This window comes from Poecilia reticulata, linkage group LG23, assembly GCF_000633615.1.
Source record: "Poecilia reticulata strain Guanapo linkage group LG23, Guppy_female_1.0+MT, whole genome shotgun sequence".
NCBI lineage: Eukaryota > Metazoa > Chordata > Actinopteri > Cyprinodontiformes > Poeciliidae > Poecilia > Poecilia reticulata.
In genome coordinates, this window is record NC_024353.1 from 11,886,495 (window position 1) to 11,912,580 (window position 26,086).

At 38.8% G+C, this 26,086-nt stretch overlaps 1 protein-coding gene across 4 annotated transcripts in view; it reads left to right on the forward strand.

The window, feature by feature from the left end:
* grm8a (glutamate receptor, metabotropic 8a) overlaps positions 1–26,086 on the forward strand; it is a 172,781-nt gene that overhangs the window by 114,190 nt on the left and 32,505 nt on the right. For all 4 annotated transcript variants that reach the window (XM_017302872.1, XM_008400956.1, XM_017302873.1 and 1 more), the window contains exon 6: positions 10,890–11,090. In XM_017302872.1, the coding sequence (XP_017158361.1) occupies positions 10,890–11,090 (201 nt within the window). The remainder of the gene's footprint in view (positions 1–10,889; positions 11,091–26,086) is intronic.

Consider the following 26,086-nt stretch of genomic DNA (forward strand, 5'->3'; position numbering starts at 1 on the left):
ATATATTGTGTTTCTGACTTGGATAAGTCAAAAACAAGAATCACACTCCTAAAAGAAGTTGCAAATCCAGCCGTTTTAAATGTATTTTGCAACAAAATCGGTGATGCACTATTAGATACTTCTAAGAATTGTTTTATTATTATTGTATATAAGAAAGTAACTGAGATTTTTCTGTCATTTTTATTTTATGTTATGCAAGTTTGTGTCTCACAAGTGTGGATGTATCTACATCTAATCATGTAGAGTTAGATAATGATGTAGATTGAGATTTTGACTGTTTAGTTTTCCGCGTTAATTTCGTGGCTCTTTACATCTGAGAAGATTTTGATTTTACCTTCTTCAGTAATAACTCCTACCTCTCCAAGCAGAGATCTCTCAGCTCTGCTACACATCAAACTGTGCTGCATATCAGTCTTTTGAAAGACAAATATGTTCAACTTTTTGCTAAAGCTTTTAGGTTTCATCTTGTTGATTTGCACATTTCAAGGGACAAGTATAACTATGACAAATGCCTTCACGTTTTTGGCCAGCAGTAGAGATTTCCGCTCCGGGATCGCCTCCACTAAGGTGTTGGAGCCTAATTGGCATATTTGCAGTCATAGCAAAGAGCAGAGGATGCTCTACAGATCCTGCTTAAGTCCTATTTAAATCTCCTCTCAGTAATCAGTACAGGCTCCCCTAAAGATTTGACAAGTTCTGTGGCAATTAAAGCTAACAGTGCTAAAGAGTACGGTAAAACTTGAGGAAGGAAGATGGCCATTCCACTCCTGGACTCACCTTCCCTGCCAGGAATCGTGGAGATGAAAACGGATACATTTATTCCTGTTCTTTAAGAGGTAAAAAAAAAAATTCATGCGTTACGTGTAAAATATGTTTTAATAGGAAGTTTTTCTGCATATTTTCTGTTTCGGAACTCACGTAGGAGAGATGTTAGAATATATTAGCACATTCTCCATGCACGTATGCAAATGCGTATATTTTATTGCAATAGAGAACAATTCTGGTGCCTTGATGTGGCATAAGGCGACTCCCGCAGTCCAATCAGCTCCTGAGGTTTTCTACCAACCATCCTTTCATGATTTATGTCTTCATTTCTTGTTCCTATTTTCATTTACATTCCCCCCATTCGTCCCTAGTTTTCCTCTTTTTTTTTTTTTTGTACCTGAATCCAATTTTCATCCCGTCCTCTCCCACTTACCTTTGTCATCTGCTTTTTGTCTGTACCGTCTCTCCTCGTTCAATCTCCCTCCCCTGATTGGGTTTAAGCTGTACAGGAATGTGTTTGCTCAAGAGAGGTGGGATAAAAGACATGCTAATGTTAAAAAAAAAAAAAAGAAAAAGTTCACCAGTAGAAAGAGGAATGGACTGATAAAACTAGATGAGAAAAGTTCAATACGCCGCCGTATAATTCGAGAGCAAATCTAAATTGTGTCAAGGCCGTGATTCAGCAGAATGTGAATAATGACTGCTGAATTATTTATATTTGCTGAGTGTGCTATCAGGATTAATATATATCAGTAATAATTTAGCAATGTAATATATTGTATATTAGCCACATATGTCAATGCCCTCATATTATTCATGAAAAGTGGTGTTATGCTGAAAATCGATCTTTATGAAGCAGGAAAGTTTCTGGCTGCCGTCTGAGAGCAAGCCGGATCGCTACGGCAACCCCGAAGTGGAAAAACACAACAGGATTTCAGAAAACACGACAACGATAGCAAACTCGTGATGCTTTCACAGAACGTGCGAGCAAAAATTTTTTCTCCTTTTCCTGGATTAGTAAACTCCAGCATTCAAATCAGATTAGACGCAACAATTTGACATTTCATTTAAAAGTTAATTTTAATAATAAAGTTCAAGGGAAGAAAATGTGTATATAAAGTAGATTTGTTGCACTGGCACAATGTAAAAAAAGTGTCACTAGTCCATTTTAATAAGCAATCTCTGAAGTTTGAAATATCTCCATGGTGACAGGTGTATGAAATCCAGCTGATTACCTCCACAGTTATCAGTACATATATATATGTGTGTGTGTGTATATATATGTATAGTTGAAGGTTTTAAACTCTGAAATTAAATGAAAACCAGTTTAATTTGGTGGATCCTCATTAATTAAAGCTTCATCTTAATGGGCCACCTAGTGGTGAAAATAAAAACTGTAACTGATTATTAATGCAACACTTTCCGTCAAAATTTTAGGATTTGGCTTTCTCTGCTTTCTATTTAATGCATTGCCTCAAGGTGAATAATTCAGACACCATACTAATATTAAGAATAAATTCTACTCGGGTTAAATACTTGCACCAATCACAGGTCGGAGATCCGTTTAATTACAATTGCACAAACTCCAGCTCTCACAATTCACCCAGACTTGAGTGGTGCAACATTGTTGCCCCTGGCAGCTTCAATGCTTTCTTGTCAAATTAAGTTCAGCCTCTGTCTTATGCTCATTTCCCATTCTCCTCTATTGATTGTTTCCGTCTTGGCAGATTTGCCTTAGATCTAGCTCTGAGCCAAAGGAGGAAGGGGAATAAAGTAATGTGAGGGCTTGTATGAGGTGATGGCAGAATTTAAAATGAAAAAACCAAAAAAAAAAACACGGCAAAAGAAAACTTCAGCAAATGCAGAAAGACTGATAACGCTTCAGCTAAATGCAAATAATAAAACCCAATTGAATTTGAGCGTTTCGAGATCTTACCCCAAACGTTTCAGATCGTCAAATATATTTGATATTTCTGCGAGGTTTTATTTACATCCGAGTGACATAGCGGGCAAAGAAAAAGCAATGAAAGAGGAAGAAAAGTCTCCACTTATTTTTAGATGATGTGAAGAAGATGGCTGAATATATATCCCAAATTGAGGTTTAATTAAGGAGCTTGTTTAAATCATTAGTCTGTCATCTTTGGGACCATAAATCATTACGTGTGAAATACGTTTGAGGCGCTGGTCCATGAAGCCATCAATCAAAGCACTTAGCCATTGAGCAGCCTTACATTAGTCCTACCTCACTGCCTTAATGCATTGGTTTGTTTTTGTCTTAAATACAGCAGCGGCTTTGCTTACGAGTTAGTAAGGCATGCCATTTGTTTCTTTTTCATTGGTTTTGCTGGCATCAAGCTGATAGTGGAACCTTCTGTTAAATGAGCCAGAAGGAATGAGCCAAGTTCTGCAGGTGTGCAAGTGTTGCTTATATGCATGAGTGGAGCCAGATTAAAGACGTAGGCTTTGGAAAGGGAAGAGATTGGGATTTTGATTAACTTTCTATAAAACGGCACTTTTAATCTTGATGGTTAGAATAAGTCATTCTTAGTATGCATTTGGAGACGGCGCATTTAGGGTTGGCTAACATATTCCAGGAAGCATTAGGACTAAAGCTTCCAAAAAAAAAAAAGTGAACACGAAATCAAGAATTAATAAATCAACGACATAAAACACCGAAAGGAAAAGTAAAGTAGGGTGGAAAAAAGTTTGACACATTACAACAAAAGCATTCAGTTCTTGTAATAAAATTATACTGCATGATTACATGAGAGGTGGATATTTTTAAAGGCAAAGATGCTAAAAAAAATATCAGGAGAATTGTGAAATAAAACGTAACAGAGAAATAAAACTGAAACCAAGTATTCTCTTTTTATTATTCAAGGTAGAATAAGCAATGCAGATGACTGATGAAATTAGAAAAGAACGGTGTGAAACTCCCCGTGAGTGAAAAATGTTACGAATAACTGATTTGTTAGATGGTTTTTCCATGTGACAAACATTTTGGCAGATATTGACTGTAGAGAGTTTGTCAGATAGTCTTAAAGGGGTTGTTTGCTGGTGAACATTCCCTTTAACATTAAGGAATAACGGTCACTGTTCGCTATGAACCAGCATAAGGTTCTCACCATCACATAACCTTCAGTAAAAAAAAAAAAAAAGTAAGTTAAAGAAAGTAAAATGTGTCCACCAGATCATCACATTACAGATTACAGGTTTAGCAGAAAAATAAGTTACGACTGCGGGATACTTTGTGTAGAATCGCAAAACACAAATTTTTTACTCATGCTTAAACAAATTTGCAGTGACTTTGTAATTAATATAGCATTTGAGTGTGTGCTTGTGTGGTTTGGAGGTCTAGATAAAGTACAAGCCATTTACCGTTTAATACGCTTCCCTTTTATTTACTTACTTGTCACAACTCTGTAGCTTGACGGTCAGTTCTTTTTCTTGGCCGTACAGAAGCCCATCTTCTTCTGTGTACTTGGTACTCGTAGTTCTATGAAGAGAAACGCGCCGCGTGTTTCTACTTCTTCATCTGAAGGAATCCAACTTATTTATGAATTGACAGAGTTGCAGAAAGTTCAGAGCCACTGGTTGATCTCGTAAATGTCATAAAGTCTAACTCGCCCTTGAACAGCATTGAACAAAACCAACTTTACCAGCAGGTTCAACTTTACCGGGAACCGCCTCCGTTAACGCAGATTGAAAACAGGTGTCAACGACTTTGACCGCTGTTTGTGCAGCTCCAGCAGATTTTGCCGGCAGCACGTCCACGATGCTAATATTTCTGCTTACCGTGGCGCCTACTCCAGTAAAACGAACTCATTATCATGTTTGAGGCGTTTTGAGCTTTTAGACATGGTGCATTATGCTCCTGGAAGCACCTATTAGAAGATTGTAGCGCTGTGAATAAAGAAGGAATGAACGTGATCAGCAACAATAATACTCGGCCGGGGTGTGGGATTTAAATGATGCTAAGAAAACATCCTCCACATCTTAACACTCCCACCTTCTTGGATAATTGATACCAAAATTGTGACGAAATCTTTTTTTTTTAATGTCGCTTGCCAAAATTTGACCCAGCTGTTTGAATGTTGCAGCGGATAGCTAGTCTTTGGGGACCAGGGAAAGTTGATGTCCAATTTTGTTGAGCCCATTTCCATTCATGCAGCTACTGCTCACTTGATTTTTTTGTTTTGTTTTGTTTTTCTACCTTGAGAGATGATTCTGCATGATTCTCCCGGTAGACTGACAGTTCCTGACATACTAAAAGCTTCCAGTGTGATCTAAATCTGCTTTCCTTCCCATCCCAATCCTTTGTTTGAATTCCAGCAAGTCTTCAAGGTTACTTCTTCAACCTTAGATTTCTTGCATTTTAACGTGGACAGTAGCTGTTGCTACTTTTGTTTTAATGAAACAAGACCAGCAGTGTCAGTTTTATTCAAGTCAACATCATGTTTCTTCAATCAAAATTCCCCCCCCCTTTTTTTTCTCCACTTTTATCTCCAGTTATTTTGATGCTATCAGAGAGAGTTGTGGACGTTGCACCTCTGCACCAGCGCTGAAGTGCTGATTTAAAAGATACAAGTGAATTGTCGTGCATTTTGAGAGCCCCCTTTGAAGAGCTGCTTCAAAAGGCGGTGTAAAAAAATTTTTTTTTTAGTATCGAAGATTTTGAAAATTATGCGAAAACATCCATTTGAAGTCCCCTGTTTTCACGCTACTACTGTATATATTTACTGTAGTTGTCAAGACGGATGGACAATTACCCCAATTTTGAAGGAAATTTTCTTCTGGAAATAATGTTTCGTAGCAAAGTTTCTCCACGCCTGCGGCTGTTCTCCGGAATCCGTAACGGGTTTGTACAAATCTCAAAAACGAATCGCCTCGCGCCCGGCCTCCCTTCCGTTGCGACGAGAACAAATAATCGACCACGACGTGTCTAAAATGTCTCGCAGGCAGATATGGAGATGATTGCCTCCTCGCGCAGCTTCTGGTTCGCACAACTTTTATGAGACATGAGAGCTACTTTTCATCTCTACTTCTGCCTCTTGGAGTTCTCCGGCGGATTGTTTTTGTTTTCGTCTTCTTTTTTTTATTTAGAGCAAATCCTCTCTTACTCAGCAAGCAACCAGCCAAGCTGCCTGTGGTCTCTGATGTCATTAACAGAAAGGCTGAAAGGCTGAATTTCATTTAGCAGCTGTTGGCTGAAAAAAAAACAAACAAAAAAAAACAGATGAGAGTGTAACACATATAAAGCAGAGCGCGTATAAATATTTGGTACGTCTGTGCTTTTATCTTTACATTTATTTAGCTCTACGTCTTGATGAGGTTTCTCTTTGGTTTTTTTTCTTGCTTTGCACCTGCACACAACCAGTGCGCTTTGGCAAAAACGAATGTGTGTAATCGATGCTCCCGCCAGGTGCTGACAACGTGCTGACAGATTGAACAAAAGCCGGATCGTAGTGAACTCCTCACACTCACCCAAACACGAGCAGCCTTTGCTCCAGTTTCAGCACCTGACGCAACCCGGAGAAACGCAGACGGTAGTGTTTCCCCCCAGCTAGCGCAGCGCACCGGAGTAACAGTCGTTTAGCTGTCTGGAAGTGGGGATTGCGTTTTCTTGCGATACGCTGATTAATGATGCATCATGTCATTTCACATCTCATAAGAACTGCAGAGAGAGAGAGAGAGAGAGATTCTCATTATTGCATGACAGTTTGATCTATGGCTCGAAGTACAATACTTTGTTCTGATGCTCGTCTGAGTGGGAATGTGCACGTAGTCCGAACAGAAGCGAGAGAGAGCGCGTGTCAGGAAAAACAAGAAGATGCCTCCAGCTTTAAAGAGAGGGTGGTGTATGCAATGAGGTCACAAATCTGATTAGAAACAAACAGTGGATTCATCAACCTGTAGCAGACACGCCTTCTACAGTTTACAGCTGACGACTGTAAGTACCTTCTGCTGAACTGGTTCCAGCTGCTGACATGAAGTCCACTTCGTTTTAACTACATACCACAGTTTTTATTTAATGATGGTGCAACCGCAACGAGTTTGTCGTGCTCTCGTGTATTTATTAGGGATGATTTAAAAAAATATAAAATATTAGCACTTAATGCTAATTTGGGTTTGAGATGGACTACTTGCCTATACCAGCTCTCATACTTCGATTGACTTTTCAAGTAATTATTCCTTTTTATCAAAAACACTTTAAAACACATTCCAAAGTAATATCCTGTGTGCTAATCAATATCCTGCCCCTTTATTTATGGTGTATTAGCTTAATTAGATGGGTAATTGTGGCAGTACATTAGACAAAGAGAACCGTAGTCTTTGATTTAATACAGACAATTCATTTCATCCTGATCCAGGCTGCAAAATTTACTAGTGGTACAAGCATCGTAGGTGCTTTGCTTTTATTTTATCGTGGACCAGAGTGGCAGCGTTGCACCGCATGACAATTGGGTAATTTTAGTCGTTTCAGCTTCTTAAATACGTGAAACACCCGTCTGGTTTGCCGAGAGCTGTGCAGTAGATGCTACACGTACCAAAAGCTGCTGATGTGACCAAACACCTGCAAATGTTTTTACGTGAACGCCAATTTGTGAAGAACAACGAGAAGAGGAAAAACAAATTGAGTACACTCTTTTAGTAACCCAGAAGAATTTCCTGGATGTGGCCAGTTCTTCTTTCTTTTTTTTTAACTGCCCAATAGGATGACATATATATATCTGTCAAGCTGTCAGAGAGAAGCCCTGTCATTACTTAAACTGATGAGAAGGTAGACATGAGTAGCAGCTTAGCTGGTTTCCTCAGGGCAGGAAAGGAGTCAGGAGAGTTTACTGCTTCCTATCTATTTCATGCTTAGCAGGAAAGAAATTTGACAGTCGTTTGGCCTGTTGGAAACGTCAGGACGTTTTACACTGAACGGAATAGTGCGAGGCACATTAAGGTTTAAAGCCAAGGCAACAAAATGTGTCATAGATACGAAAAACTACAACATTTAAAAAAGAAAAAAAAGGTTCTGGATTAGTTCTCAACCTAATTCTCGTAACTTACAAGAATTTCTGAAGTGCTTTCAGTATTACTCTGAGCCAATTCATAGCCATCCTGATCAGTTCTCATCTGTGTTCTTTATTAATTTTTGAGAGCTTTTATGTTACTGTTCCTCACTATAAATTCCAGTTGTTGTCTTCTTATTCTGCTGTTGTCTTGACTAACACTTTGGTCCAAGATGATCTTTTATTTCTTTGACCCTTGGGCAAAGTATGCAAATCAGGAAATCTACCCAACAAAGAGCTAAACTTTACTTCAGGTTCATCTGAATCAATCAATTGGATATGATAACTGAAGAAGACTGAATGCTTGAATCGCCTTCATTTTATTTTTAAGCATAAAGCCCAGTGGATCAACTTAGACAATGCCCATCATATAACACTGCCTGAAAGCAACAGTTTCAGTCGGCGTTGTCCATTTGAAAGTGCTTGACAGGCTGAAAGAGTTTAGCGAGACTGACTTCTAGAGTGCAAACAAGCATGTGGAACATAGAGCTACTGAGGAAAAATTGTTTTCTCTGCCCTGCTGTGCAGAATCAAATGCAGAACACAGAAGAAGAAGAAGAAGAAGAAGAAGAAGGGGGGGACAAAAAACAACAAAAAGGACAAAAGCTCTGTCAGAGATGTTACACCTGACAAAGAGCTGTGGTTTGTCCTGCATGCTCCTACGCACACATTACAATACATTTCATTCCTGACACATGCAGCCTTGCCTCCCAGGGACGCTTAGGACTAACTTCTTTTCGGTGCTCCCTCACATCGGCGGCGTCGCGAACAAATACAAACATGGACATGAATACCAAACACCAGACGGCTGCCGTCTATAAAAATGGATTGGATTTCATCTTCAGGACCTCATTAATTCCTTATAGGTGCTCATATTGATTTCAAGGTGCCTCTGGTCCTGTTAATTCAGCTCAACCCACACATGGGTCTGGGTTCAGTGTGTGTCGCCTGGAGATGGCCGCGACTTGCTTGTATGATGGGGGGGGGGGGGGGGGGGGGGGCGGGTGAACATGAGCAAGATGAACACAGTGGAAGAATGAATGTGAGAAAGATGACCATGAAAATCTGAACATTTGAACAACAAAGAATGTCAGTATCTGCAATCTTCATTTTTTTTTGTAAAAAATGTAATTCAGGTCCTTTATTTTTATTGACATGCCAGCAAATCAAAGCACTTTACAAACAGATCTTGTTCATATCCAGAGAAATATTATTAAATCAATCCAAAAAAATCAGTGTTAATCAATCCAAAGTGATTAACAAGTAGTTAGTTCTTCAAATGCTCCGCTCTAACGATGGCAACTTGTTTTGTTTTAGGGGAAAAGTAGAAAATGAAGTCACCTGGAGTTCTACTGCATGTCTCCAAGGCATGCTTGGAGTCTTAACTAATTGGTTTCATCGACTTTAGTCATAAACCTTTACTTATAAATGGATCGCTAAAACATAAATGTCAACGTTTGATGCGCCGTACCAACCCACACCGTGAACTAAACCGTCTCTGCAGTACCTTGACGGGTTACGGCGACGGAGATAAAATAATGAAATAAAACAGAAAATATAAGACCGCAGGTTACTTTCTAATCACAGTACGCAGACAAACACGTGTAGAGACTTAATGACTGACGCACATAAAAAAGTCACCCGATTAATGATTACATGTTTGAGCAGTGTTTGACTTTTTTATTTTCCCAAGTTGGACGTGAAAACTCAGAGCTGCAGCTCCTCACATCATCAGGCAGTGTGTTCACAAATCAATGATTGCAGCCTCTGGTCATGTTTAATCTAGGTCATCAAGTTTAGAAGGCAATTCTACCAAATACTGTGGAAATATATGTAAACTTGTGACTGATTTTATGCAAGATAGTAAGACAAAAATGGTTGCTGTTTTCTTTGGGGGAGGGGGGTCTCAGACAGTGCAGTGACGCATGATAAAGATTCGCCATTGACATTTAAACAGTAAAATCTCTGAGACAAATACGATTTAAGTCTCCCAGGTGCTGCTGGTCCCTTTGTAAAGAAAAATTGTAGAGACTTGTATCAAATGCAGCACTGAGATCTAATAGGATAAGCATAAAACTTTGAAGGCTTCAGAATATCAAGGCTGAGTTTAATCAGTCACCAGTTCCGATTCTGTGCTATGATGAGCTCTGAAACTTTACAAAAGCAGTTTTTACAGTGCAAATGCTCATTTTAGATGCAAAAGATTAGGACATCCTAAAAAAAAAAAAAGAGAGACTCTTTATTATACAAAAGTATTACCACAACCTTAAAAGTAGTAAACGAATGTTTCACCCTGTTGCCTATTTTCATTTCAACGCATCAAAGAGGGTTTTATTTTCTCTCTGCTCTTTCCTCGTTCACTTATTATGCTAATAAGCACATAAATCCCTCTCAATAAATCACAACTGGAAGGTTATTTTAAATTTGCTTGTGTGCGTGCGCTCACGAGCGTGACCGGGCATATGTGAAATTCGAGTGTGCGCACCGGCATAAAGGCCAAATCCAAATATGCAAATGTTCATTAGAGGCGAATAAACCCAAAGATTACTCCTCACTAATTAATTCGGCTGCTGCAAGAAGATAGGCTTATGCAGTGTCATAGTGTGAACGCATGCTTGTGGCAAGCAGCTGTGCAACTCGACGCTGGAGTAAAGAGCGTTTTAGTCCCCTCCAGACATCTCCTGACCATTCCCTCGTACACCGAAATGCCATTACCAGTCGTTCAGATGATGTTCAAAAAGAACATGTTGTTCTTTCTCCTGTAACTTTGCTACGAGGGTGAGAATGGACTGAGAGGAGTTATTTGTCATCATCAGTCTGAGTGCCCTGCTGCTTCTCTCTTGGTCAAGCTATTTCAAACATTTTTATCTCCGTCTCCATCTTTACTTTGCCAAAGTTTTTTTTGTTGTTGTTTTTGTTTGCCCCTAACCTATCCTTTTTTATTTTTGTTTTTATTTTTCAGCTGTACTTTTAGTATCTTCTTGTGGCAGCTTCTGCCGTGAATATTGTGCCACTCATCACAATAAAATCATTTCAATTTTAAACCAATTTCTCCTTTTCCAGGTTTAGAAAAAGTGGGCAGGGACTCGAACTACGAGCAGGAAGGAAAGGTTCAGTTTGTGATGGACGCCGTCTACGCGATGGCGCACGCTCTGCACCGTATGCACCGAGAGCTCTGCTACGGCTACCCGGGCCTCTGCCCACGCATGGCTAACATCGATGGTAAAGAGCTGCTCAGCCACATTCGTGCGGTCAAGTTCAATGGTGAGTTCAGCTTTTGGTTTTTTTTTTTGTTTTGATTCTATAGACATTATCTGATCAAGACATAATCTGACAACCGACTGTTGCATTCCAATCAAACACATTGTAACGACTACGCTGCATCCAAAAGGTGGCAAGACGTTAGCTTTCCACGAATCTGAGTGCGATTCTCAAAACAATAAAAAGCAGCAAGATGGACAAGTTAAGTCAGCAGCAGTAGGGAGTGAAAGGAGCAAAAAATATGTGCTACCCACAGTTTTTTTTTTTTTTTTTTGCCTAGAGGATGTTGATGAAATATATTCTTCCTTTTTGATGTGAGAGATCTATACCTGCCATGTCTCTTGATGCCAAAGCATCTGGGAGGCTCGCCTGATGCTCCTTGGTCTGCAATGTCTGTCCATTAGTTGCATTCGGTCTGTGCAGTAACCAAAGGCTAGTCCATTACTTTAGAAACTTCTTTAGGGTTTTAACTCAGATTGTCATGGTATACACACACAAAGAAACAAACAATTTTACGTTTGAGTGTATGCTGTACATGTATGGGGCAGCCATGTCTCATTCATCCTGCTATCCGACATTAGCAGGAAAAGTAGTTGTGCAGTTGTTCCTGGTGTGTCATCTCCAACTTTCCTTTCGTATGGCTAATGGTTCTGTTTTCCCATCGTCCTTCTACATCCACTCTACACTCTAGGCATCTTCACTCTGTCAGCTGCCTGCCTTTAGGAAGCGCCGCATCTCACTAGATGGACGAACTTAAAACTAGTCCTTTTCCCAGAGAGAACTCTGCTGTAATGGATTATAATTCCTCAGGCAGGTGAACTCGTGCTCATTCCTTGCAAGCTCACATTTACCACAAATTTCTACTTATGTGACCAAATAAAGTATTTGGTTCCAGTGACCTACTGTGTGTAAATTGTGATGGGTATAATAGAGAATGATGTGGTCATCCCACATTGTTAAGAACAAGTAAGAGTAGCAGAAAGTTTAGTTTAGAGTGGTTGGTCAGTAAAGACGCATCTTTGTGCTTAGTTTTTGTTTTAGCTGATGGTTCTTTAATAAGGCTCAGCCTTTAAATGCAGCTTGTTTTGAGTGTTTATTTTCAGTTAGATTTGTCATCTTAAATTCTTAATTGTGACACCATAATCTTCCTTCCTAATCTACGCAAAAGCATTTCATCTTTTACCTTACAGTTCCCAGTTTTTTCTTTTCCTTTGTTTCTCTCTGGACTATTGACTGATTTTAAGTGGATGAACAACATTTGCTCATTTTCAAGTGGCATCAGACTTCTCATTTGAATACACTCTTATTAATCTTTTTTTTTTTTTACCCCTGATGCACCTGTACCTCCTTTTCATTTCCTGCGTTCCTCTTCCCCCACTGCGCAGCTCAGAATACATAAAACATGATGAGCTGGAGAGCGAGAAAGCGTGCCGAAAAGGTTGTGGTGCCGTGCGGATTACGGGAAGGTTCTTCTGATTTAGAGGCGAGATTAAGATTGCAGGAAGGACGTCTGTGTGGGAATGCGCGCATGTCTGTTGCTGCCTCGGCTCTCCGCCTGTCAGAAACTGATTCACCAGCAGACACCGATTCCTCTCTCGTGCTCCAGCAGCAGGTTCATGCTCAGGTGTGTTTCTGTGTTATTGCTGGCCGAGAGGCGAGAGAAATCCTCCCATAAAACACAAGGTCAGAAACTTAATACGCAGATGAATCGCTGCACTCCTCTCAGTCCCGGAAAGCTTAGAGCTTACCGTGTTTTCTTCTCAAAAGCCAAGTAGATTAGAATCAATTAAAAATACTAGCTTCAAGTTTTTCAGATACCTGCGATGAATATACAATGTCAGATGTCAGCAATGATGTTAGAGATGAAACTGCTTATACTCAGAAGTCTGGGCATCAGGCTTTTTTTCAAAACAATTTGAAATCAATCCTTCTTCAGTGGGAAAGATGATTCACAAGTGCAAACCATGTAATGTCAAATTAGACAACAAGGAGCCTAGAATATGAATAAAATCACTTCTGGAAGTTCATTGTCCAGCCAGTCTTGAACACAGCTGTTGAGACTGTCAGCATGGGTATTACAAATCTAATAAATATTGAGTTGGTTCTGCATGACTTGAGCATAAGTTTTAAAATTGGGGTTCTCTGTTACATTTCCAGTAAGCAGCACCTTAAGTGTTTCACAGCTGATGGACATCAAAGCATCTTCTAATTTAGCTGTGACCCAAAGTTCAAAATCACGGTGTTCCTTGGAGGGGGAAAAAAAAGGTAAATACTTAATGAACAATGTCTAATTTGTAGTGATTAATAGTTGAGGTCAAGTCCCAATTGAATTGCTGAAAAGCAGCATCTCTGCGGTTTAGCACTGAGGTGTTCAAGTGAGGTTGACATAATTAGTAAGGAGCACATTTTGACAGTAGCTCATATGAAATGCCTTTACGGAACAAAAACAGTTAGTGAATTTGTCGGCGTATCTTTCAGTCACTTTCATGAAAAAGCACTGCAATACGAAGGATTCATTTGGAATTCTGGGGGGATAAAGATGGCTGTAATTCGACAACATTTCCTGTTAAATGTCTTTTTAATAATGTGACGTTTGGTGCTGACATGAAGGTCTGAGCTTTAAATTCGATACCCCGTTGTATTTACATTTGAGTCTCTAATTTCAATTTATGAAAGTAACCCTGGACTAAGTAATTATGCTCTGATTACATAGTTTTACAAACGCAAGTTTTGACCTAAGAAATCTTTATTTTTGTAATATACACATTACATTTTTTCCCCAAACATTTCTTAAAAGCATTGCAAAAAATCTTCTCTCGTTATCATTCATTAATTATTGTGTATTATCTTATTATCTTGAGCTAGACATATTCCTTCACCCTTCAAGATTATTAAAAAAAAAGAGAGAAATAGACGGGAAAATAAAAGAAAACTAATCTTACTACTTCTCTCTCACATCCAAACTTTCTTATGAATAATTAGTATGTGAACACGTACAAGTTGGATACTTTTTAACCTGTAGGGTAAAAATAGTTCAGTGACATTTTTCAGACAGATTGTGGTATTATGCAGACCCTAATTACACGAATGAATTCCAGCAGGTAAAATGTTGAAATGCTGACTAGTCAACTGAGAATGTGTAATAATTACATTGTTCCAGCTTTAACAGAGATAAACTTGATGCCACTGGGTCAAATTCACCGACAGGATTACCCAGTGCAGTTGTGTCATTTCTAACATGCAGGTTACAAGTGAGAAGATGTTGCAGAAAGGATTTTTAAAAATTGCAATATGGATGTAAATGGGATGTTTTAGTAATCAGGTAAATGGCTTCTGAAGTTTTGGCCAAACATTCTTGAATTTTTCTAGTTTCATCTCCATCCTTGCGCTTGTTTTCATGTGATGCTCACTCACTGTAATATGACTGAATGTTGTTGAACTTCACCGTTATTAGTTCACATTCAAAGCAAAGCAATTGAGGTGAAAAATAGGAAGTCCGACCCTGAACTACTAGCAAAAAAAAATAACACTAGTTAGTTAATTAAATTAACCAGGAAAATGCAAAAAAAAACCTCTTTCCTTTTCATACACATAATGATGCACACTTTAAATGTTAACAGTTGTCTCCTTTTAAACTTCTGCTTTTCTCACTACAGCGGATCTTTTGTCACCGCATAGTTCTCTGGGAATTTATAAAAGAGTGAATTATTCCTCATTAAGGAAGACAGACCTCGGGTGAGCAGGGAGATAATCACGGTCCATTATACCGCTGTGTACATAGGAGAAAAATCAATTGCCGCTTCACTTGGATCAAGAAAAACAGCAACTAACATTTGAACCGAGCCGGGATGTGAATGCGAGGGTCGCTTTAACCTACGCTATGTGATCTGACGGGTTCGAACATCTCAAATAATGTCTTGATTTTACTGGTTCAGGCGGCATGGCATAAGCACTGCTGCTGATTTTACGCCAAAGAGGTGATTTTTTTCATTATTAATTCTTAGCTGACAGTGAAAAAGCACTGTGTTTTCTCTTAAACAGTGAAAGGCTGGTGTGAAAGCATTTTACCTTGAATAGCTTGAAAGCTAGTTTGTGTACTTACTCCAGTCATCGTTTGATTTTCAAATATTTTGATCTGAAAACGGGTCAAAAATGCACAAAAACAGACAAAATGCATAAAGATCCAAATTATTTTTTCACATTTTAATGTTGCCTGCTCACTGAGATGAAGTGGCAACTTTCTGTATCGGCAAGAGTCTGAAAGTAGATCTGCTGCTTCTTCTTCGCATTGTTGGGTGCCAAAAAAACCCCCAAAAAACCCTTTTGTAGCCAACTGGCTGTAAGTTGAATTGTGGTTTATGGCATAAACAAGCACAACCAGCATTTGTGGGCTTGCTTTTGCACCTAGGAGACAAAAAGTTGTACTGCAGAATTTATGATGAAAGCTTTAATTGTGGGGAAATGAATCAAAGTTGTTTCATCTCACCAAAGCAATTGTTTATATACACGTACTCGTCTTTTTCTCTTTTTTTTTTTAGCATATAATAAATTGTTTTTAACTGATGATAAGTTCTTTATGAAACCCTGACCCTACATTTAAAGTCAGGTGAGAGAGGTAAAAAAAAAGCAAAGAAAAGGTTTTAATCAGTTGTGTTTGATGCAGATGGATGTGCGTGTGTTTTGTCATTCAGAGAAAGCGATTGTGTTCGCGGCCCGATAATAACTCCTGGGGAGACACAAGATGGACATTCCCAGCGGAAGCAGCTTGCTCTAATTAGAGGGGCTTGACTTTGAGATGACGATCTCTACATGCGGCTGAACAACCTTGGGGGATACACAAAAAATGAGGAGTAATTGTAATCATGAGAGGAAGGGACTAACCGGCTGGGGGTGACGAAGTTCATCTGTTCATAATGACCTCGGGGGAGAAAGTTGGAGAACAACAGACGGAACCGGGAAAGACTTTATGAACTTCGCCAGTTCTCTTTTGACTTGGAAAACGGACAGGAAGCACATGTGATTGAAGGGGGTTTGAGGGAGCAGAGAATTTACCGGAACACAGTGACTTTGAAAGAGGATGAAGTCAAGAGTGATGAGGGAGCGATACAGGTGATAAGAAAGAGCCTGACTGAGAAACTGGGTTTGGGAAATTATGCAAATTTGTTGGATGGGGGAAAAAAAAAAAAAAGTAAAATCGCAAAACCATGAAGGATGAGTTGGGAGGAAAGATGAGGGACGGATATGGTTGGTCTAGTCACAGCAAACTGGAACTCTGGGAGTAAATTGAGAGTTTAGTGAAATTAGAAGAAAAAAACAGGCTATAAAAAGGAAGTAACTTGGAGCTTATAGGAAATGTTAAATTATCTAAAGTAATGCTGAGCAACTTGAAAGCAATGGTGGACATAGAGGGAATAATCTAATGGGACACAAACCAAACTTGACCAACAAACTGCAGATTTACAATGGAAGAGATGATTGTGAAATAAAATGGCATTTAAATTTGATGCGGCGTGGTATGAAAAAAAGAACAAAAACATCGTTATGGCATAAAATTGAAACTGGAGTGTATTCTAAACTCTAACACAACTAAAACAAAGAAAATGTCCAGACTGGTATTACTTTTGATCACATTTTATTTCATTTTTTAATTTCTTTTTGCTAATATTTGTTAAAAATGCAACAATTTGCTTTTCAGTTGTTTTCTAGTTTTGACCTCAGAATACCAAAATTAGCCAATTTTGTTTGTTTTTTTTTCTTTTCCTCTTTTTTTTTTATTACATACTGCATTTAAATAAGTTATTGGGCTCCCAGCATTAAATTACATCCAGCTACAGTGTCTGGCTAATTTCTGAAAGTGGATTACTGTAGGTGATTTAATTTTAGAGATGAAAACAATTGAAACTTGTAGATATAATAGAAATGGGAGCCGACAGATGCTGCATGAATGCAAGTTTACAAAATCTTACCATTAATGAGTCAGACAGTTAACCCCACAGACTTGGAACGACCTAGAATGGGAACATAATTGAGGTTAGAAAATGAGACATGGGGAAAAAAATTTAATAAAATTGTCATTCATCCCAAGACAAAATTAGATTTTGACCTCTCTGCTTTCTTAGCTTTTGCTGACTGTTAATTATCAAAAATATGTTATTGATGGTAATGAGATGTAACTGGATGCAAAGTGGTTATTAACTAAAAAGAAAGGTTTTTCTGGCAGCTCTCCTAACCATCTGCCAAAATTCTGCTGACTTGTTTCATTTATCCATTATTATAAACCCATTTTTTATTTTAACACAGTGAGTGTATGGTATTTAATCTTAAGGATGGACAAATGAATGGCTTAGAGGACTGACTTTCACTTTAAAAAGGACTTTCATTTATTCTCAGTCAGTCCTTGATGGATTTACTGGTGTGTTTTGGATTATTGTTGTGTTACAGGGTCCATTTACCTCCTCTAGTACCAAACCGTACCACTTGTATTTTATAAACCACTTTAAAATAAACTAAGGTTCACAAAGTGCTGTACAAGTAAAACGACACAAAGAAACAAAAATAGTCAACCTTTCAAAATGCACCAAAGGCCTCAGCAAATTATGTTTAAGGGGAGTCTTGAACTGAGAAATGGAAGAGGTCTGTCTGACATGCAAGGGCAAAAAAAATCAGCAACTTTGGAGCATCTGCAGCAAAAGCGCCTCTAAATGTATGCTTGGTTGTAGGCACCTGAAGGAGCTGCTGCTTTGGCAGACCTGATGGAGCAGGCAGGAGCTTATGTAGCTGCAGCTTCTCAGAGAGGTTGAGGGCTGCTGTCCGGACGACCTCTGAGGGAATTAAAAACAAATAAAACAACTTTTAAAAAGATCTTACATTTTACAGATAGCCGTTAAGAGTAAAGTTAAAATCGGATGGTGCCCAGACGTTTTTGTCCTGCTGAGTGCCACTTTACCTTGGTGTCGATTTTTTTTTTTTCCTGGAATTTGGATTTGGATTTTAGCCAAACATGTTTTCTGTTCCGATGTTTTAAATAACTCGGGTTTAGGCTCGTCGATCCAAAGACAATTTCTCCAGACATCCTGGTCTTTGCTCACATTCTCTCCGGAAAACTTTAGCCTTCCCTTCACCTTCTCCCTGTGGATCAAAGGTTTTCTCCTCGATCACTTCTGAAAGCTAACCTTACAGTCTCTTTCCGATTGCACGCAACCTTTGTATCAACAGCACCAAGGTGATTGGGGGTTTTGATGCTTTCTTTTCGAATCTTACCGTCAGCTTTCAGAGTGATTTTAGTTTGATGTGCCAGACCTGAGCATGTACATCGGAAAGGCTGATTTTATATTCTTTTGACACCTCTTTGAATCCCTTACATGAATCGTAAGCTGCTGCAATCTTCCTTATTACAGATGATTCAATCTTACAATGGTATTCCCTCTTTCTTCAGTGGTGAGGAGCAGATCGAGTTCCGGAGACGGAGCAAGGATGTTCTATCATGAACGGCTGTGTTAAACCTGTGTGTACTTTACTCCTTGCCATGTTTTTTAAAAATTAAATGACATGGTGCAAAACATTTTCTCAAGTCTGTTTAGTTATAATTCAAGAATTTCTCAGTATAGTTAAAAGTGCCATTAGAGAAAACAATGTTTCATGCTAAAGCACACTGGTTTTGATATTGTGCCCTATTTTTTCCCAATGGCATACTTTATAAAAATGTGTAAAAGTTATAATGACTATTGCAAAAATGACCATGATAGTCTTAATAACGAATATTTAGGAATCGGAATGACATACCGAAAGCTTTCCAAACTATTTCTATTTTGCTACGTCTTTAAAATAGTTTTAAAACAAGCATTCGGTTGGTGACTTGAATCATTTTGGTTATGGGCATTCCAGAAATGATGCATGACTCCGTATATCCATTACTTTACATGTCAACACTCGGATATATTCATTTGGATAAATGTGGACTACGTTTGTAATTCAAAACCCTTTCTTTTTAAATACCCCTAAATGTCGAATTCTGTGAAAATTTGTAAGTTGAGTGCAACTGTGTGTTTATTCATGCGTTGGCCCAAATCTTAATCACACCGAGAATTTTTGGCAAAACCTGAACCGATGTTGAGAAACGCTCTGCTTCCAATCTGACTAAACTTTAGCCGTTTTGCATTTGGGGGGGGTTGCAGTGTGACAAAAATGGGAAAACATTCAAAGGGTAGGGAAGGGTGCTGTAAGTTTCTCTCATTTTTTTTTTTTACCGCTAAGTCAAGGCACAAACCAAGTCACAGCAGAGGCAGATTTAAAGAGGGTAGAAGTGGTTTCAAAATGCACACGGAAGAGAAAGTACTTTTCTTGATGCGAGCAAAGGGACGAGGCAAATCTAGTAGGTGAAAAGTTAGCAGAGAGAACGAGGGGGCTTTGAACAGGAGGAGAAAGGCAGAAGAGACAGCTGGTTTTGGAAGACGGGATTCGTGCGGATACTTTTACGGCGATTGTTAAAATTGAAGTATATATGAAAAAGAAAATTTTCCTGATAGAAAAACAAAAACAAAGGATTGGACGGACGAAAGGGAGGGAGCGAGGGGGGAACCAGCAGCAAAGCAGTGGTGGCTGGATCGAAACAGCTGCTCAGATTCAGTTTCCTCCTCGGCTGCAGAAAGCTGCGAAAAACGCCGGCGTCTCTGTGACTTGAATCCAGGCTTCGTTATCACTTTTCATCTGTCATTTCATATTCTCTTTCTGCGTTCCTCTAACTGTCTTTGTCGCTCTCCCCTATTAGTGCCACGGATGCACGGCGCACAGATGGGAGCCTGTTGGCACAAAGTCGGAACACACGCGCAGGCCCATGTTTTATTAATGCGCGCTGCAGAGGATCCTTCTCGTCGTAAACATTTAGTCGCCATGAAAACGTGCGGCTCACTCTTTGCGTTTCTGAGCTAAATGTGGCTGAAGGCCTTTTTCTTAAGCCACTCAGATTGTTCCTCTCCTAAGCTTTCTGCGTCACCTAATCCATCTTTTTTATTGTTTTTACTTTGTCTGTGTCTTCTGCTCCAAAAAGACGTGTAAAGCTTTATGAAGTCTTTGGACCTCCCTCAACTCCCATCTGCCTGTTAGCTTTTAAAAGCCATGCAAAACGATTCTGCACATTCTCCTATTCTTTTATGTCCATCTTTCATGTCTTTATCTTCCATTTATTATCCGTCTTCAGTTTCTCTCCGTTTTTCCTTCCTTTATATTTTTTGATTTACTTTTATTTTATTAGCTCTTTACTTTTTGTTTTGTACTTCCCCCGCCCCCAACCCCTCTCCTTCCTCTCTGCCATTGTGCCTTACCTCGTCTCCTTCCTTTCTGTCTTTCCATCCTTTTACCCCTCTATTTTCTTTATGGTTTGCTTCTTTCCTTCCTGGAACTTGGTTAAGTCTACCATGATGGACTCCTGCAAAAGCACCCTTTGGGCTTTGAGCTTTGTAAACAGAAAGGCTGGTAAGATGAGAATGGCATCAAAAGAGGCTTTTAGTTTTCAAAGAAACCATCTAACTGACAGTTTTTTCAGAAGTCACTAGTGCAGACTAATTATGCTTTATACTGAGATAGACAGTAGAACCGTACTGGTTGCATTTTTATAAGCTTCAACCCTAGAATAGCATTAATTTACTATGACTGACAACATTTGCCCATTTTCAGCTCTTAGTCCTACTGGATTTTTTTTACTTTAAGACAGTATTTAAACAACCAACTTGGTAAAACTACATTAGCATACTTACACATTACCAGTACAAATATTTAAAGTATTAAACATATTATAAAACTCTCACAAGCAATCAAAGAACTGAACAAAAAGAAAAAGAAACGTAATAAAGACCATATCTTCCAAAACGAATGTGATTTGCATTAGAAAACAAGAAGCTGATAGATGCTACTTTATTCTTTTCTTTTTTTTTTTTTCTCACCCATTATGTCATTTAGCAAAATAACATGGCAGGATTTACCAATGATGGTAATTCTTTACCCCATGTGTGGACTTTAAATTTAAGCTGTGAGGGAAATGTAGTTGGAAAAACTATTTAAAATGGCAATGCATGCAGATCATGAAAGTGATATTCAGCAAGTGTTCTCCTGAGACTCATTTGTCAGAATTTTAAATGGGCTATTAAACATATTTTTCGTTAAGCCCTCATATAAATAAAGCATACTTATCTGACTAAATTGTAATCCAATAATGAAATGTGTTTTCATGAGCTGTTAGTGGACATGTCTGCGTGTAAATATGTTTTACTCAGTAATATCAGTACTGAAATATACGTTTCAACTATATCTTTGACTTGTTGAATGTGACTGTATTAACAGAACAGATTCTATTGTTTTACTGTTAGTTGTTAGTCTTGTTTTACCTTATATTTTGTTTCTTTGACATAAGTTTTTAAGAAGCTACCACTGCTCGTGTTAACTTTCTGCAGTAATCTTTTTTTTCTTTTTTCATTCAGCGCTGCATCAGAATAACTTTAGCTTTCTCTTTCGCCTTAATTTATTCTTAATATGATTGCCACACTAAAGGAAAACTTTCATTTGTGATTAGCGATTCTGTTTCACCGTAGAAGAAAAAGGGTCGGGACCTACGAGCCTTCTGCAATATCTTGAGAGAGTTGCGGGATGATATTCTATTGTGATTACCCAAAGGGGGAAGGTTGATTTCTGTGCAGCAGCTTCAGAGCGGTGCCTCTGGCAGGCAGGGATCGGTATCTCGCTTGAAACCGCTGCGCCTCAGTCGAGCTTTTGTTGTAACCGTGCCTTGCTGCTGCTCAGAGAAGACCTGAGGAATTAGCATAAACTAAGGCCCGGGAAAATGCTACCTTGCACTTTTCAGCAAACTTTTTTTTTGTCTTTTAACAGTGGGGATTTAAGTTCCATCACTTAAATGAATTCCTAGAAAATTGATCATCTCCCCTGACCTCGTGCTACTTTAAAATTAAAACCTGGCGCATTTACCCGCTGTTCCCTTCATCTTTTGAAATCTTCCGCTTTCGACACGGCACCCCTTCAGCTCGCTCTGGGTTGTGTGGAACGTTCATCTTTGAGAAAGAAAGCGTCGCCGCAACAAAGAATTTAGTTTACTCCAAGGAATATGAGTCGTGACATGTTTATTAGCAAATATATGCTGCGGGTGTCTTTAGCAAGGCGCGGCACACGTGGAGAATCTGGTGTGATGTTTAACAGCATTGCGTTATCAAGCCTCGGCGCTTTGAAGTGGTGACAAAATGTTTTCTGCATTGCAGCATATTCCTTAGCATAATATGTATCACTCTAGGATGAGGTGGAGGTGTGTTGCCAGGGCGACAGGTGAATCATTATTTTTTCCAAGGTTATGCCAACTTAAGCAGTATGCTTGGGAAGAAGAAAAAATGCAGTTGTTGATTCAGAAGTCGCAACACAGAGGGGATGAGATGATTCTTGCGGAACCATTTTCTTTTCTAATCATCCTGCAGATTATTGTTCACCGAATCAGATTTGGTCTTTGGAGAGAAAAAAAAAAAAAGTAAAGTCTCATTTTGATACATGGCAAAAACATCCATATCCATTGTAATTTTTTTAAATCTCGTCACTTTACGCCCATATACTTCATTCTGGTATGTGACAGACCAACACAAGTTACTGAATTGTTCGATTTTAAAAAGTCAACTATATTCCTAAAAAAAAGATTTTCCATAGTTACAATTAACTCAAACAATGCTAGAAACAAAAACAATCTTGATCCAAACAAAATCAAAAATACATCTCCCTCTCAGACAATAGATTTTCCCAATGAGGCTGTTTGAGTCCTTGTCAGCACTGCTCATGGGCGCGCTTCCATGGCAGCACATGACCAGGTGACCTCAAAGAGAAGAGAAGATGATTAAAACAAGTAAATAAATCAAGTTACTTCCCCCAAACACAAAATACATTTACCAAACAAATTAGAATATATAAAGTACACAAAAAACAGCACCTGTTAGGGACGGGGTAAATCCCTCACACCGGATCATGGAAAATACAGCAAGAAGACTGTTGAAAGAAATAGAGGTATTACATTTTAAAACACTGTTCCAAGTTTTGAACATTTCATTTTTCAGTCAACGAAAATGGAACGAGTGGTACAGCTTACATGCCTAACCTAAATTAATACTGCAGATCACTTCAAAATAACGCAGCGATGACAATATTGTGCCTCGGGGAGGCTTTTAGATGGAATTATACCGAAGAATCCAGGAGTAAAATCTTTGTGAGCTATGGGTGGGAAGTTCAGTTTCCAGCTAGACGTCATAAACAAAGCTGCAACGGAGTGACTTAGATTGGAGCACATTTATGTGTTTGAATGCCCCGGTGGAATTGCAGCTCTCAGATTTTTATTTGCAAACAAATGGGGGAAACCATTAATCACTTTTCCTCTGCATCATGCGCTCTGTGTAGGTCTACCACTTAAAATCCCAATAGCAAACATTGGCGTCTGTGATTGGAAACTGAAAAAAAAAAGCAAACTTGGATGTATAAACAACTTTTTCTGACAAGTTTCTCAAAAATGTCTTTGACTTTTAGTGAAAATCACTCGTCACATATTGCTTGTAAAAAAAAAAAAAAAGGAAAAAAAAGAGACTGCTCTTGGTTGCATTTACAGCCAAATAAACTGGCTAATCAGTTTATTTCTACACAGCTATGCCAGTGAAATCTATGCATATACACAAATGCGAGTAATCTCATCAGATTTTTTTGATTCCTCATTCTATTTGCCTCTGAGGGGAAACCTCAGTTCTATTAATCAGAACACTGGGAAACGATTCTTCTTTCTACCAGTGTATGGTTTTGAAAACCGGCTGACAGACGGGTCCTTCGGTCCCTGAGGGCAGAAACAGGAACTGTGCTCACTTGTAATGAACAATAAAGGACATAACCTGTAAACAGGTGTTAATGCATGCTGCTTTTATGTGTTGTTACAAGATGTTGCTAGATGTGAAAGAAACGGGTAACCTTTTGTGCCATGTCATTTTTGTCAGCATAATCTGTATTTCTGATTTTAAACTTATCTCATTGTAACTTAAGGTGGCAATAAAGCTCTGATTTGCTATTTTCCTACTGTGGACCAAATCGTCTTGGAAGATTTATTTATTTAATTAGACTTAGAGGGGTCATTTCTCTGTTAAAGTGGTTTGGGGTTAAAGTCGGGTGTTCTTAATGAGGGGGGGGATTCTGTATAGCAGCTCTTTAAAAGCCTTCGTACATAAATGAAGGGTCTTGGAAAAATATTGTTCAGAATGATATATTTCATTCAAATATTTCAGAATGATTTCCTTTAGCCCTAAAATCCTCTTAAATGTTGTTTTCGATGCGAGTTTGCTGTTTTACCAGAAGGTAATGTATTTTAAAAGATTAACAAGTTTCAAAGGCACTGCCTAAAGTTGTTTGTTGGTATTAAGATAGATGAAAGGCACTTCAGGTCTTTTCTGATAATGTAAAGAACAATGATTCTGTTTGTAAAGTGGAACTTTTTGAAATAACAGATTAACTGCAGGTCTTCTTTATTCTGCTTCTTGTGCTTCAGCTGAAGTACTTGACATTTCTGCATTTTGTCAGAAGATGAGATTTTTTTTTTTCTTTAATGTCAAACTAAACAGATGAACTTGACACAAAAATCTTTCATGCCACCAAGCATGCCTTTGCAGCTCTCCAAATGAAATATTAACCAGAAACAGCGTTGTCAGATATGGATTTCTATATCTTATTTCTAAACCCAGGCTGCGATAAAAGGGCAGAGACGACCCGAATTGGGCATATTCAGGCTTTAGCGGGAACACCAACATGCAGAAGCCTTATCTGACGGTGCAACCCCCCCAGTGGGGAACACTGCTATAGAGGAATTGAATATCATCATAACTCATATTATCCAAGAGTATAATATGAGTATACTCTTTGAAGAAGAGTACGTACGTAGTTGTGGATGGTGATGCTGGAGGCAGGAAAGATCTCCAGTAGTGGTCAGTATACTAGCGAACTGAAGAAGCCTCTGACTGAAGACTGTTTCTGTGTCCGTCTCATAACCGTCGTCTCATGCTACCAGCCCAATATCCAGGCAGTAGAGCCGATATTCTACAATTCTCCTGGATGTCCCAGTCAGACGTTAGCAGCTCTGCTAATCCACCTACTTTGCTTTTGCTGTTCCTCTTTAAAAAGATGAGCAGAGAGATGTTGGAGTTTGGGGAGATGATCCTTGCCCGTTATGATTGATGAAACAAATGGTTTGAACTTTCTGTCCTGTCTCTGCATCCATTCATTGGGGTAAGAGTTCAGGGATTACTTGAGCTTTCGGGATGCAATTTAGCTGCTCCTAAATAAATAACAAATAAATAAAAATAGCACCTTGCTGCTATGTTTATGGTGTGTGGTATTTGGTATTTAGGGCCTGAATAAACCCCCCAGTTTTTACAGAAGCAAAAACATCCCCAAAAATTGGTTTGCTCAAGTTACTCAGTCTAAACTGGTATTGTTGTGCATTTAAGGTGTAAAGTTTACCTTCGACCAAACGCCCCCTAAAGGCATCCCAGCGCCCCCCTTTTGTAAAAATGTCCGCCACCTTGGAATTCCTTGTTGCTGAAAGGTGCTATACAAATAAACTTTGATTTGATTTGAAACACATATACAGTATGCTACAGTAGCATTAGCATTGTGGACTAATATTGGCTTGTACAAAATCAAAGGAACAAAAGTGGACATTGATATTTGACTGCCTTATATTTCTATTTTTCTTTATATATTTACTACAGTTTACAATAGTTCTGTCACTGCTATGCTTATTGGTCTTTGCCTTGGAGTTGGGGTGGCATTCAATGCCAATTTTTAGCATAGTTATCTGGAGTAAGATAAGAAATTCATGCACAGAAAGTTAACTATGATCACGCCATCCTCTCCCTTAAAGATACAAGACCAAGAGAACAAAACTGTTCTGAAATATGGCTGCAGTCCGACCTCCTCTGAGCCCACTAAGC